The sequence below is a fragment of the Pteropus medius genome, unplaced genomic scaffold (genome assembly GCF_902729225.1).
Source record: "Pteropus medius unplaced genomic scaffold, Ma_sr-lr_union100, whole genome shotgun sequence".
Classification (NCBI taxonomy): Eukaryota; Metazoa; Chordata; class Mammalia; order Chiroptera; family Pteropodidae; genus Pteropus; species Pteropus medius.
Genome location: NW_024350324.1, coordinates 298,332 through 309,641, shown reverse-complemented (window position 1 = coordinate 309,641; position 11,310 = coordinate 298,332). Strand labels below are relative to the sequence as shown.

General features: G+C 65.4%; 1 protein-coding gene across 1 annotated transcript in view; it reads right to left on the bottom strand.

The window, feature by feature from the left end:
• Positions 1-10,446, bottom strand: part of ABCA7 (ATP binding cassette subfamily A member 7) — a 16,763-nt gene extending 6,317 nt beyond the window's left edge. Inside the window, 32 exon segments of the mRNA XM_039838997.1 lie at positions 3-15; positions 73-345; positions 476-574; positions 650-774; positions 996-1,150; positions 1,251-1,355; positions 1,558-1,612; positions 1,790-1,992; positions 2,287-2,325; positions 2,328-2,358; positions 2,449-2,633; positions 2,836-2,973; positions 3,181-3,320; positions 3,424-3,555; positions 3,857-4,076; positions 4,263-4,337; positions 4,573-4,774; positions 4,852-5,073; positions 5,216-5,438; positions 5,774-5,950; positions 6,239-6,456; positions 6,619-6,786; positions 7,006-7,122; positions 7,318-7,457; positions 7,540-7,744; positions 7,981-8,049; positions 8,391-8,467; positions 8,611-8,723; positions 8,809-8,950; positions 9,149-9,242; positions 9,329-9,522; positions 10,000-10,446. Coding sequence (XP_039694931.1) covers positions 3-15; positions 73-345; positions 476-574; positions 650-774; positions 996-1,150; positions 1,251-1,355; positions 1,558-1,612; positions 1,790-1,992; positions 2,287-2,325; positions 2,328-2,358; positions 2,449-2,633; positions 2,836-2,973; positions 3,181-3,320; positions 3,424-3,555; positions 3,857-4,076; positions 4,263-4,337; positions 4,573-4,774; positions 4,852-5,073; positions 5,216-5,438; positions 5,774-5,950; positions 6,239-6,456; positions 6,619-6,786; positions 7,006-7,122; positions 7,318-7,457; positions 7,540-7,744; positions 7,981-8,049; positions 8,391-8,467; positions 8,611-8,723; positions 8,809-8,950; positions 9,149-9,242; positions 9,329-9,522; positions 10,000-10,081 — 4,431 coding nt within the window. The 5' untranslated portion in view covers positions 10,082-10,446.
• Positions 10,447-11,310: the final 864 nt, after the last annotated feature.

Here is an 11,310-nt window from a genome sequence, read left to right as displayed (position 1 = left end):
ACCCACCCGACTTCCCTGGGGACCAGATCGCCCCTCGCCCGAAGACCCACGCAAGGGCCTGGCCGCGCTCACCCCTGGTGCACCAGGCGCGGGTAGGTCTTGACCAGGAAGTCAGACAGGTTCCGGCCCGTCAGGTTCTGCACGGTTTCGCCCGAACCGGTCCGCACCTGGGGAGGCGGGGGGCCGCCGGCCGCGGGAGGGCAGTCGGGTAGCAGGCGGCGGGCCCCAGCCCGGCTGCACTGGCACGCGGGGGACGGGGACGCCGGGGTCCAGTTGCCATTGGCCAGGACCTCAGCCACATCTGCGGGGACCTCAGGCACCGAGAACCAGCAGACGGAGGGTGTCCTGTGGGGGCGGGGCTGTGGGTCCCGGTGTCCAGGTCCTGAGCAGGCACAGGGAGGGGGCGCTCCACTGGCCAGAGCCCAGGCAGGGAGACCAAGGCCAGGGAAGGGCAGGGTCCAGGCCCGGGCCTCACCTGTGGGAGCTGTTCTGCAGGTAGGGGTCGTCCAATCCGGCGGCCTCCAGCAGCGCCTCCAGCAGGCGGGCACGCTCGGGGTCCCCGGGGGCATCCTCACTGTGGGGGCGCATGGTCAGGGCTGTGCCGGTGGGCCCCCAGCCCCTCCACCAGTACCCTGTCCTCTGCACCCACCTGAGGAAGGACACCTGGTCTCCGTACAGGCTGGGGCTGAGCCGCAGAGCAGGGTAGTACCCGAAAGGAGGCACGATGAGGCTGAAGGCCAGCGCCAGGCCCACGAAGAGGGCGGGCAGCACGATCTGCAGGACCAGCCGTCAGCTGCCCACCCCGCCCACGCTCCAGGCTCGCTGGACCCTCCCTGCCCCCGCTCTACACCACCCCTGGCTCCCAATACAGGTGGTCTCAGGAAGGTGTGCAGGATGGGGGGTACACCTGGGCTCAGGCAGCTGGATGAGGCCGCAGAGTGCAGGACAGACCCCCAGGGGCTCCCACGCCCCCTCCCCGGTCGCCGGCCCCCCACCTGTGCAAACAGGCCACGGCGGCTGCGGTGGGCAAGCAGAAGGCGCTTAAGCAGCACGGCCCGCAGCTGTTGGCAGGTCAGCGCCCAGCCCTGCACCTGGCCCCCGACGTCCAGCCCGGAGCCCCGCAGGGCCTGTGTCTCTGGGGCACACCCGGCTGCAGAAGATGGGGGTGTTGGTCAGTGCTCACGCCGGGGGTGGGGGGACCAGGCGGGGCCACAGGACAGGGCCACAAGGGACAGGGGGGAACGCCTCACCCAGCTCCCCATTCTCCAGGGCTGACTCTTCTGGTGGGATCCTGAGCCGTGTGGTCCTATCTGGGTGAGGAACACCTGTGCACGGGTGCTGCCTGCAGCCATGGTCTGTGGAGCCACCAGGGATCGGGGGCAGGGGTTAGTGCTCAGCCTGGGGGCTGGGTCAGGGTCAGGGGGCCATGGATGACAGGGACCGGGAACTAGGGATGGAGGTCAGGGCTACGCCTGGGGCTAGACTCGTGCAGGAATCGGGACTCAGTGTAAAGCCAGGTCCAAATCCGGACCAGAGTTAGGGGTCAAGGACAGGGACCTGAGGCAGCACCCTCTGGGTCTGTGTCCATGGCACAGTCCACCTTCAGGAAGATCTGGGGAGACAAAGCAGGAGCTTAGAGCCCCACAGGACGGGCCCGGGCACTCAAGCACCTGCTGCCTATCCTCCCGCAGGGCCTCCGAGCCTCCCGGGCCACCCTGCAGTCCACAAGTAGAATCCTTCTCCTTCCTGGCACCACTTCCTCCAGGCAGCCCTCCCCCAGCAGGTGTACCTCCTCGAGGCTGGTGTCGGAGATCCCGTAGCCGGCCAGCCCCAGCTCCCCCAGCCGCTGGTCCAGCTCACAGAAGAGCTCAGCGAAGCTGCCGTCCAGGGCTCCCTCGTAGGGCAGTGTCAGCACCAGCTCGTGGGGCAGCTCCTTGACCAGCCGTGCCCCTGGCACCTGGCGCTGCACCACAGCCAGCACCTGGGGTGCACCTGGGGCAGGCAGGGGGTCATCAAGGGACCCGACGGGGTGGGCGGCCCCAGCTCTGGCCTCACCCTCCCACCCCAACCTCCCTGAGGAAGGAGCTCGGGTGACCCACGAGGGCCAGTCCTTGTGGGCAGAGGAGGTCGGGATGAAGCACCTGAGGTCAGGACTTGACCTGAGGTCAGAGCCAGAGTCCACCCAGGGACGGGAGTCGAGTCTGGGATCATGAAGCCCTGTGGCCCTCAACCAAGCCGCTGCCACCCACCAGCCCCTGCCCCCGGCTCTGCCACCCCAGCCCTCACCGGCCCTGCTGCCCTGGCTGCTTGGCTCTCCTTCCTGGCCGCATCCATGCGGTTCTCCACGTCAGTGTCACCCTGTAGGCAGAGGGATACCAACCACCATAGCCATCGGGGCTAGACAGAGCCATTGGGGGTCAAAGGTCAGAGGTCAGCTCCAGCCCTCACCTTTGTGCTGGTGGCCAGGGGCTGGAGACCCTTCACCAGTGTCAGGTAGTAGCCAGATCCCAAGTGACGACGCAGGAAGAGCGGGGAGCCACAGCAGCATAAGCGGCCGCCGGCCACCACTGCCACGCGGTCTCCCAACAGCTCCGCCTCGTCCAGGTGGTGGGTGGAAAGGATCAGTGTGCGACCTAAGCACAGGGACCCAAACCACATGTGCCCTCAGGCCTCCAGGTCTCTGCCTGACTTGCAGCCTCTGCCAGGAATTACCTGCCCCACGTGGCAAACTCCTACTCACCCCTCAAAACCCCGTCCCCAGCACCTCCTGCCAGAAACCTTCCTCAGATCCCTCAAGCAGAATCCAGGGAACTCTGGGTTGCCCCCAACTCTTACCTTCCCGGTATTTGAGCAGCAGCTCCCAAATGTTGCGACGGGAAGCGGGGTCCACACCGGCTGTAGGCTCATCCAGGATAATGACTTGGGAGCCACCCACAAAGGCGATGGCCACCGAGAGCTTCCTCTGCATCCCACCTGGGCAGGGACGAGGACCAGGATCTCGGCATGACCCCCCCCATCTTGGGCAGGGTTGCCTTCCCTCTCCAAGCCCCTCTCCCCACCCACCTGGACCTCAGAGCCAGGCTCCTTCTGGGGCCCCCAGATCTCCTATGGCTTCCCACTCCCCTTGGGGCAATGTCACGACCCCTCCCCAGACTCCTCTCCTTCCCACGCTGGGCTCACCGGACAGGTGGCGCGTCTGGGCATGCCGCTTGGGGACAAGCCCCACGTCCTGCAGCAGACGGTCTTGCTCTGGGCCTACGGCAGCCACACTCAGACCTTTCAACCGGCCGTAGAACCAGATGTGCTCATCCACCGTCAGCCTACGGCCACAGGCCAAAACAGCAGCCACCATGGCAACTAGGGACCCAGAGAACACCTGGTCCCCCCCATCCCCCAGCTGCACCCTGGCGCATCGGGACTCACATGTCAAACAGCACATTGTACTGGGGACAGACGCCCAGGTGGGGCCGGATGGACGCCATGCTGGACTGGACATCGTGACCCAGGATACAGGCCGAGCCGCGGGTCGGTGGAAAGAGGCCACTCAGGATGGACCTGGGGGTGGCGGGGTCTCAGAGCAGCCGCGCCCTCAGAAGCAGAACTGAGGCCCCGCGGGAGGAACATCGGCATTTACAGAGCGCCTATTGTATACCGAAACCGCAGGTGTGTCGTGTGGCTTTCTCAGGAGGAAAACTGAAGCTCAGAAAAAATACTCGTCGCCGGCCTGCGTGTACTCAAAGGGAGCCAGGGGTTCCGCCCCTACCGCAAAGGTGGGGACCCTCCCACTCCCGGTGCCCGTCCCACAGAACAGACGTGCAAACCGAAGCCCCGGGGAGGAAGGAGGGGCGCCGCTCACAGCGTGGTCGTCTTGCCGGCGCCGTTGTGGCCCAGGAAGGCGGTGATGTGGCTCTGGTAGAAGTCCAGGCTGAGGCCCCGCAGCGCCGGCGTGGGGGTGCCAGGGAACCGCTTCTCCAGGCCCCGGACGGAGACCCCCGGAACCAGGCCCGGCGGAGCCTCTTCCATCAGCGCTGCGGAAGGCAGGCCGTCAGCCCGAGCCGCCGAGGCCGTCCGGACCGGTGTGCAGGGCCGGTCAGTGGGCGGTATGGAAACCCTCCAGGGGCCCGGGGAACGCGAGGTGTCCAGAGACGGATCTGTGGGAACGTGGGTTTGGGGGAGGAATCAGGAAGGCAGTCCAGGCGGGGAAAGCGGCTAATGAGCTGCCGGGTCATCCCATCTCCCAGGGGCTGGGGGCGGGGCGGGATCCTTGGGGGCTCTAGGCCCAAACCAGTAGCTCCTTCGAAAGGGAAAATTCCACCGTTCCGGGATCCCGTACTGGCCTGCGGAGAGTAGCGCTCAGTTACTCTTGGAGCCCATCCTCCTGAACCGCGCCGGTTTCTGGCCGCACACGTGGGATTGGGGCATCCAGGTGCCAGGTGAGTAGGGAAAGGGAACCCCGCCCGCCCGCCTGCTCCAGGCCAGCTGTGCACAAGTGCCAGGAAGCCCCGCCTCGGACACGCCCCCTCCCTCAGCCCCGCCTCCCTGGTGCGGCTGCTCCCTACTCTTAGGGCCCACCTGGGCACACGGCCTCCAGGTACCAGGTGGCGAGGCCATAGAGCAAGGCGTCCAGCAGCAGGAGGCCCGAGACTTGGGCCAGGCTGAAGACGTCAGCCGCCGGCCCGGCGCCCACGTTGTGCCACTGCGCGCCCTCGCCTTGCTCCTCCAGCAGCGCCAGGCTCTCGCAGCCGAAGCCGAAGGCCACCGGGGACAGAAGGCTCTGCGGGTGGGGGCGGGTGGGTCAGCGAGCGAACGGAGCTGAGGGGATCCCGCGCCCCACCTGGGTCCAGATCTCACCGCGGCGATGCGGCCGCCGGCGGGCAGCTGGTCCCGCCAGGCCACGCACAGCACATAAGGCAGATAGAGCACGAAGTAGGCGAGGCCCCCGCAGGCGGCCGCCAGGTTGGCACGGGAGAAGAAGGCGCTCAGCAAGAAGCTCTGGACCACGGTGGCCACGGCGAAGGAAGCCAAGAACAGAAAGAGCACCACCGGGTGGCTGTACGGGAGGATGTCCCCGAGCTGCGGGAAGCAAAGGGAGAGCAGGGTCGGGCGCCCGATTTGACCAGGGGCGTGCACCCACGCGAGGTGCCTCCTGCCTCCCCCCTTACCCCACGCTGAGCGCGCGCCCACTCTGCAGCCTGGAAGGCCGAGGCAGGCCCACCTTGAGCACCAGCACGAGCAGCGCGGTGCTGAGGAGGAAGGGCCCCAGGCAGCTGAGGAACCAGCCCAGCCAGAGCACGGCGCCACTGAGCCCCATGGCGCGCATCGTGTAGCGCAGCCGCGTCTCCTTCTCGCGCACCACGGCCTTCACCGTCAGCGCCACCGAGTAGATCCAGGCCAGCGTCAGGAAAAGCGGCAGCGACCGGCTCAGCACGCGCAGGAACCTGGGGCGGCAGGTGTGGAGGCTGGAGACTTTGTGCAGCCCGCATCTGCCCGGGTGTCTCAAGGCGCAGCCAGCCACAGACGTTCGCCCTCCCTTATCCTCAGACCGCTCATCCCGCCTCAGGGGCCCAGCTGTCAGCCCAGGCCACAGTGTCCCTGCACCCGGAGATTCCAGATCCTCGGGGGGGTCCCTGCTCTTCCTGCTACAAGTCACAGGGGGTGGTCCGCCTAAACCAGCAGTTCGCAGCCTTGACTGTGAATGTTCCAAATGGAGCCGAGTCCCACCTGACATCCAGGATCTGGCAGCTGGGGGAACGAGTGGGGAGGGGGCACTCACGCATCGTCCACATAGCACGGATAGGGCATCTGCTGCAGGTAGAGGCGGGCACGTGGCGCGCTGCCACTCAGCACGCGCACGGCTGCATTCTCCAGCAGGTCCTGCAGGTACACGAAGCCTCCCCACACATAGTGCATATCTGTCAGGGGGTCGGCGGCCGGGCCAGGGTCCCAAAACCTGCAAGGAGCGGCTGGAAACTCCCAGGGCCCCGCTCATCACGACTTTAGCTCCGCCCTCACCCACGGGCTCAACTACGCGCCGGACCCCGCCTGCCACGCAGTCGGAATCATCCCACACCCACTTATCCCGGAGGCCGAGGTGTTGGCCCTGCCCATCAAGCCTTTGGGCACGCCCATTACGCAAGTTGGGCCCCGCCCACCACGGACCCCAGTGGGAATCCTGGGCTCTGTCCGCTATGGGTTCCACGTGTGACGCCCCGGTTCCCACACGTGGCCGCACTCGCACCTGTTTCCGATCTTGTTGGTTCTGACGACGTTGTCGATGTCCATGCGGATCTTGATGCGCACGTGGCCCGGGCCTGGGAGAGGCTCCGGGTCCGGGGAGTCCTCGGGGCCCAGGAAGACGACGCCGGCCCAGAAGCGGCGCTCTGCGAGCAGCTCCAGAGCCCGCTTCACCAGGGCCGCCTCCGAGGGCGCTGCCTCCAGCTTGTCCAGAGTCACGCACTGGGGAGGGGCCTATGCATGGGTCCAAGACTCCGGGCGTCCTGCCCTGGGCCCCGAGGCGGGGCGGGGGTGGGGGGCTGAGCCGAGCTTCCTCCTCCATCAGACAACCCACAGGGCAGGCCGGCCCCCCTCGAAAGAGTTCCCCAGTGGATGGCCGCTCACCTCCATCGCACGGCCCAGAATGCCCACCAGCTGCTCCACATCTGCGTAGGCGTCCTGCCAGCTGTAGCCGCCCGCGCGCGAGTCCAGAAAAGCTCGAAGGGCCCCCTCCCGGAGCCCCGCTCCAGGCCCTGACTGCCCCCTTCCTTGGTCTTGAATTTGCAGAAGCCTCTGGAGGGTGGTGGGGGAAGATGGGGATCTGCATGGGGCATGGAATGCCCCGTCGCCTCGCCCCACCCCTGGGGCCTGTCCTCACTCTGCCTCCACACCTCGCCTCCCTGCCCTGCCCTGGCGGCCCGGCCCTGCCTTCCCTCCGCTGTAACCGTCAGCAGGGGGTGCTACTCCCCGGGAGGCTGCGGATGCGTCTGCCGCCCTTCGGCAGAGCCCCACCTGCAGTGCGGCTACATTTGCACTGTCGTTCATGAAGCTGAAGAGCTGGGGTCCCAGCACCCCCCATGCCTCCTGGACGTCCTTCAGCAGAGCCAGCTCCTGGAAGGTCCGGTTCACCTGCAGGAGGCAGGAGCCGAGATCGACGCCAGGCTCCCCAGCCCGCAGCCCCTCCCCAGCCCACTTCTTCCTCCTCCTCTTTGTTCCATCCGGTGCCTCTGAGCGCTGGCACGTGCCTCCTGGGACCCTCTCCCCGGCCTAGCTCTCGCCCACCTGGGTCGAGGGAGGGATCCGGGACCCCCGCCCCATTCCCACCTGGGCCATGAGCTGCCGAGTGAAGGGTGTGTCAGGCGCAAAGAGCAGCTTCCCCAGAACCAGCGGCTTCAGGCGCCTCCAGAGCAGGCGGGACAGTGGGTGCTTGTCCAGGGCTCCCATCAGCTCAGCACAGCCAGGGCCTGGGGCGGGGTCGCCATGAGGTCCTGCCCCCACATCGACCACCCAACTTCCCAGACTGAGAAACCGAGCTCCGTCACTCACTCAGGCTGCTGTCAGGGAGGGCGGGCTCCTGCCCAACCCACTCCTTCAGGTCGCTGGCCTCATACCAGTTGAGGGAGGGCCCCCCAGGGACACTGGGCCCCTTGGCACTGCAGAGGGCTTCTGACACCACCGCCAGAGTGCTATCTGTCTCTCGGAGTCTTGGCAACAGCGCCTGCAACTCTGCCAGGCTGGGCAGCGCCCGGAGCTGGGGAGAGGTCACCAGGGGGCGCTAACAGTCCTCACTCCTGCTGGGTCCCACCGCCAAGCCTTAACCAAGGCAGGGCACCCGCCAGGAGCACCTCCCCCTCTCTTTCTACCCAAGTACCCCCCACAAAAAAAAACTACCCAAGGGAAGTGCCCAGGGCTGCCCTGTCGCCTCCCCGTCAGGCGGCTCACCCTTGCGGTTTCCTGCCTGGGGTGGAGCATGAGGGGGTCTCTTACCTCCTGGGCCAGGTCTTCTGCCGCCTCCACTGACTCCTGGGCTTGGCTGAGCACAGACTTCAGGGACTCCTGGGAAGAAAGACCACAAAGGTGACAATGACTTTGACTGAGGTCTCACTAGGGGTCAAGTACTTTGCTAAGCCCTTTATAAAACCCTATTTTATAAAGAGAGAATCTAAGGCTCCAAGAGGCACAGGGACTCGTTCAAGGTCTGGAGGTCTGGAGTCCATCGCCACTTCAGACATGGCCTGTAATATCACTCCAGGCACCAGGGACAGCCAGACAAAGGCCTGGAGGCTGGAACCAGTGGCCCTGGAAGGGAGTCACCTCGCCCAGGATGGGGCAGAGCAGGGACTTCCTGAGAGTAGAGTCCCAGAGTGGGCCAAATCTCACCGCCCCCCCCACCTCACCCCTTGCAGCACTGTTCCCAGCATCTCAGTGGCCAGGGACCGTCCCTCCTGTGGCAGGTCACTCGACTGAGGCCAGTCTGGAGGAGGAATGCATGGAAGCACAGGGTTAGGCAAAGCTTGGCCTACAACCCCACCCCACCCCACCCTGTGCCCATTTCACAGCTGGGCAGGTGGAGGCTCAGAGCTCCGTCCCACCTACCAAACGCCCCCGCCTCCCCACCTGCTCTGCGTGCAGCCCTCAGCTTGGGCATCAGCTTCCCCAAGCTGACCAGCATCCTGCGGGCCCTGGGGCCTCCCAGGACGGCGCGGGCATCTGCCAGGAGCCGGGAGACCCTGGGGACAGAGAACAGTTGGAGGCAGCGGCTCGGCGGGCACCCCCGCACGCACGCGGGGCTGCGCACCCACAGCGCTTGCTTACAGGGAGTCGTTAAAGTTGCTGAGAACGCCAGGCTCCTCGCCCGGGGTGTGCTGTGGGAAGCAGGTGTTGTTCACGTTGCAGATGAGACCCTGGAGCCAGGACACGGTGCCCGCCGAGGGCAGCGGCTTGTTGGGGAAGTGGCCTGCTGGGACACCGGGCGCCGGGGCCTTGCGGGAGTCCTCACCGTGATCCCACCCCCGCGACCGCAGAGCAATAACGCTCAGCTGTTTATGAGGTGCTGGCGGTTTGTGCTCCCTGGCGCTCGCTCACTGGGGCCCCTGTGGATAAGGCGACCTCTCGCCTCCCCCTTGTACAAAGGACCTGGACCCTGGGGGCTTACATTCGTGCTGCTCCAGTGGGGGGTGGGAATGGCGGACGGCCACCAGGATAAAGAAGAGAAAGAGAGGCCATAACAATTCCACCAGGAGCTGGACCTGGGGGAGACACAGCAAGCCAGGTAATGGCGAACGGTGAGGGGCGCCTGGGCCGCCCACCCTGGCCCCAAAAACCCGGGCGTTACCGGCTGCCGTCTCCGATAAAGGAAATTCTTCCAAAGCAGCAGCATCAGCTGCGTCCAGAACGCCATGGTGGGAATAAACAGGAAACAGGACGGAGAGGTCAGTCTGGGGACGTGCTGTGTGGCTGCGGGCAACTCCCTGTCCCTCTCTGAACCTCGTTCTTCTCTCCCATTGCGCAGGATTCCTGGTCGCTTGGCTTAGAGTCAGGCAAACAGAGGGGTGGAGTGAGCCAATGGGAGCCCTGCCCGAAGCCGTCCTCGCATCCTATTGGCTGTTAGGGCTGTCGCTCCGCTCGGGGCTGCCGCTGGGGATCGAAAGGCTGTAAACTAATCCTTCAGGGGGCGGGGCCTCGGCTACCCTGATCCCCCGAGGAGGTCTCCAGACCCCGGCCCCCAGCCTCATCCCCGACCTGGGAAAGAATCCCCGTTCCCCCTGCTCTTCTCTAATGACGATAGCAAAGTGTTTACTGTGCTGAATGAACCCTTTACACTCCTGGCTCAAACGGGTGCCAACCCAGGAGGCCAAAAAGGCGGGCCGAGTCACCCAGCTAGAGGAGGGGGCCCCAACTCTGCCCACCCCTCATATATCATTTATCGCTCAGAAGAACCCCAAGATCCAGAAAACGGATTAGGAGAAGGGGCAGTGGAGCCTCCTGGGACCAGTGATTCCTGACCCCCGTCCGCTGTTTGGAACTGTCCCGCTCTGGCCAGTTTCACGATTGTACAGATGATGAATCTGAGACAGGGAGCTGCCATAGCACATACGAAGCGGGACTAGGACCTAGGACCCCCGCCCGCCACTCCGGAACTCTCCTTTACATAAAGTGGGATCTGGGGGAGCGGCCTCGGTTTCTCCATTTGTAAAATGGGGGCAGAGGGCCTAGAGGAGAAAGGGGAAAGGGGCTGCAGGTGTACATTGGCAAAGCATCTCTCAGGGGAGTCGAATGTCCAGTCTGCCCCTTGAGAAGGACTGGTCGATTCTGCCGCTCCCCAACACTCACCGGCAGGCAGCGGTGAGAGTCTGGACTCTGCCCGCACCCTGTAATTCCCCGGAAACCTGTCTTCCTCCCACCTATCCCGACCCCCGCATCCTCTCGGGGCCTTCCTCTCTCTCCCGGACCCGCTCACCGTTCCAGCCCCCAGCGCTTGCCGCCTTCCCTCCGCCTGACAACGGCCCCTTTAAGAGAAGCCCCCCAGCGGGCGCGGAGCCCTTGCAGCCCACAGCGACCTGAACCGGGCGCCCCGCGGCACCGCCCCCGCTTCCTGCTATTGGCTGCCGTTCTCGCCACTCACAGCCCGAGCCAGCCCGAGCCGCGCGCGCTCTGGGAGGAGGTGGGGTCACATCCCCGCCGCGCGGAGCTGGTCTCTTTGCTTTTTTCCTGCTGCATCACCGTGAGGTGGCGGAGCGCCAGGTCCGGGTGTCTTCCCATGTTGCATAGCCGCCAGCGACGCAGCTCCGGACGCGGGAGCTGCCCTTCTCCCCACTCTCCCCTGGGGGCCCAGGTTCTAGCCAGACTCGCCCTGTTGTCCTGGGACTGCATCCGTCCATCAGGAATGCAGGCTTCGACTTTTCATCATTCATTCACTCCGCAAATATTCCTTGGTCCCTACGCTTACACAGGAAGTGGCGGGAGGGGCGGGGGCCCCTGACATTCTAAGATTAGAGTCCTGGGTTGCCCCCATTTTGAAGAAAGCCTCAGGATTGCTTTCCCGCTGCGGAAAATTGAGTATGTCACAAGATCCTGAGGACGATGACACAAGGATCCACAGATCTGAAGGCACCGGGGAGGGGTCCACGGAGGAAGGTGGTGTTTTTGTTGGGGCTTTTCAGGGACGAAACTGCAGGCGGGGTGAATGCAGGAGCGAAGGCCTGGACGGCGGAGCCTGGGGGCAGCCAAAGCTGTCAGGGTTGGGGTGGTGTTGAGGCTCCCACCTCCCCTCTAACCAGTCAGGAGGCCCACCCTCTTCCCCCGCCCCGTGTCCTG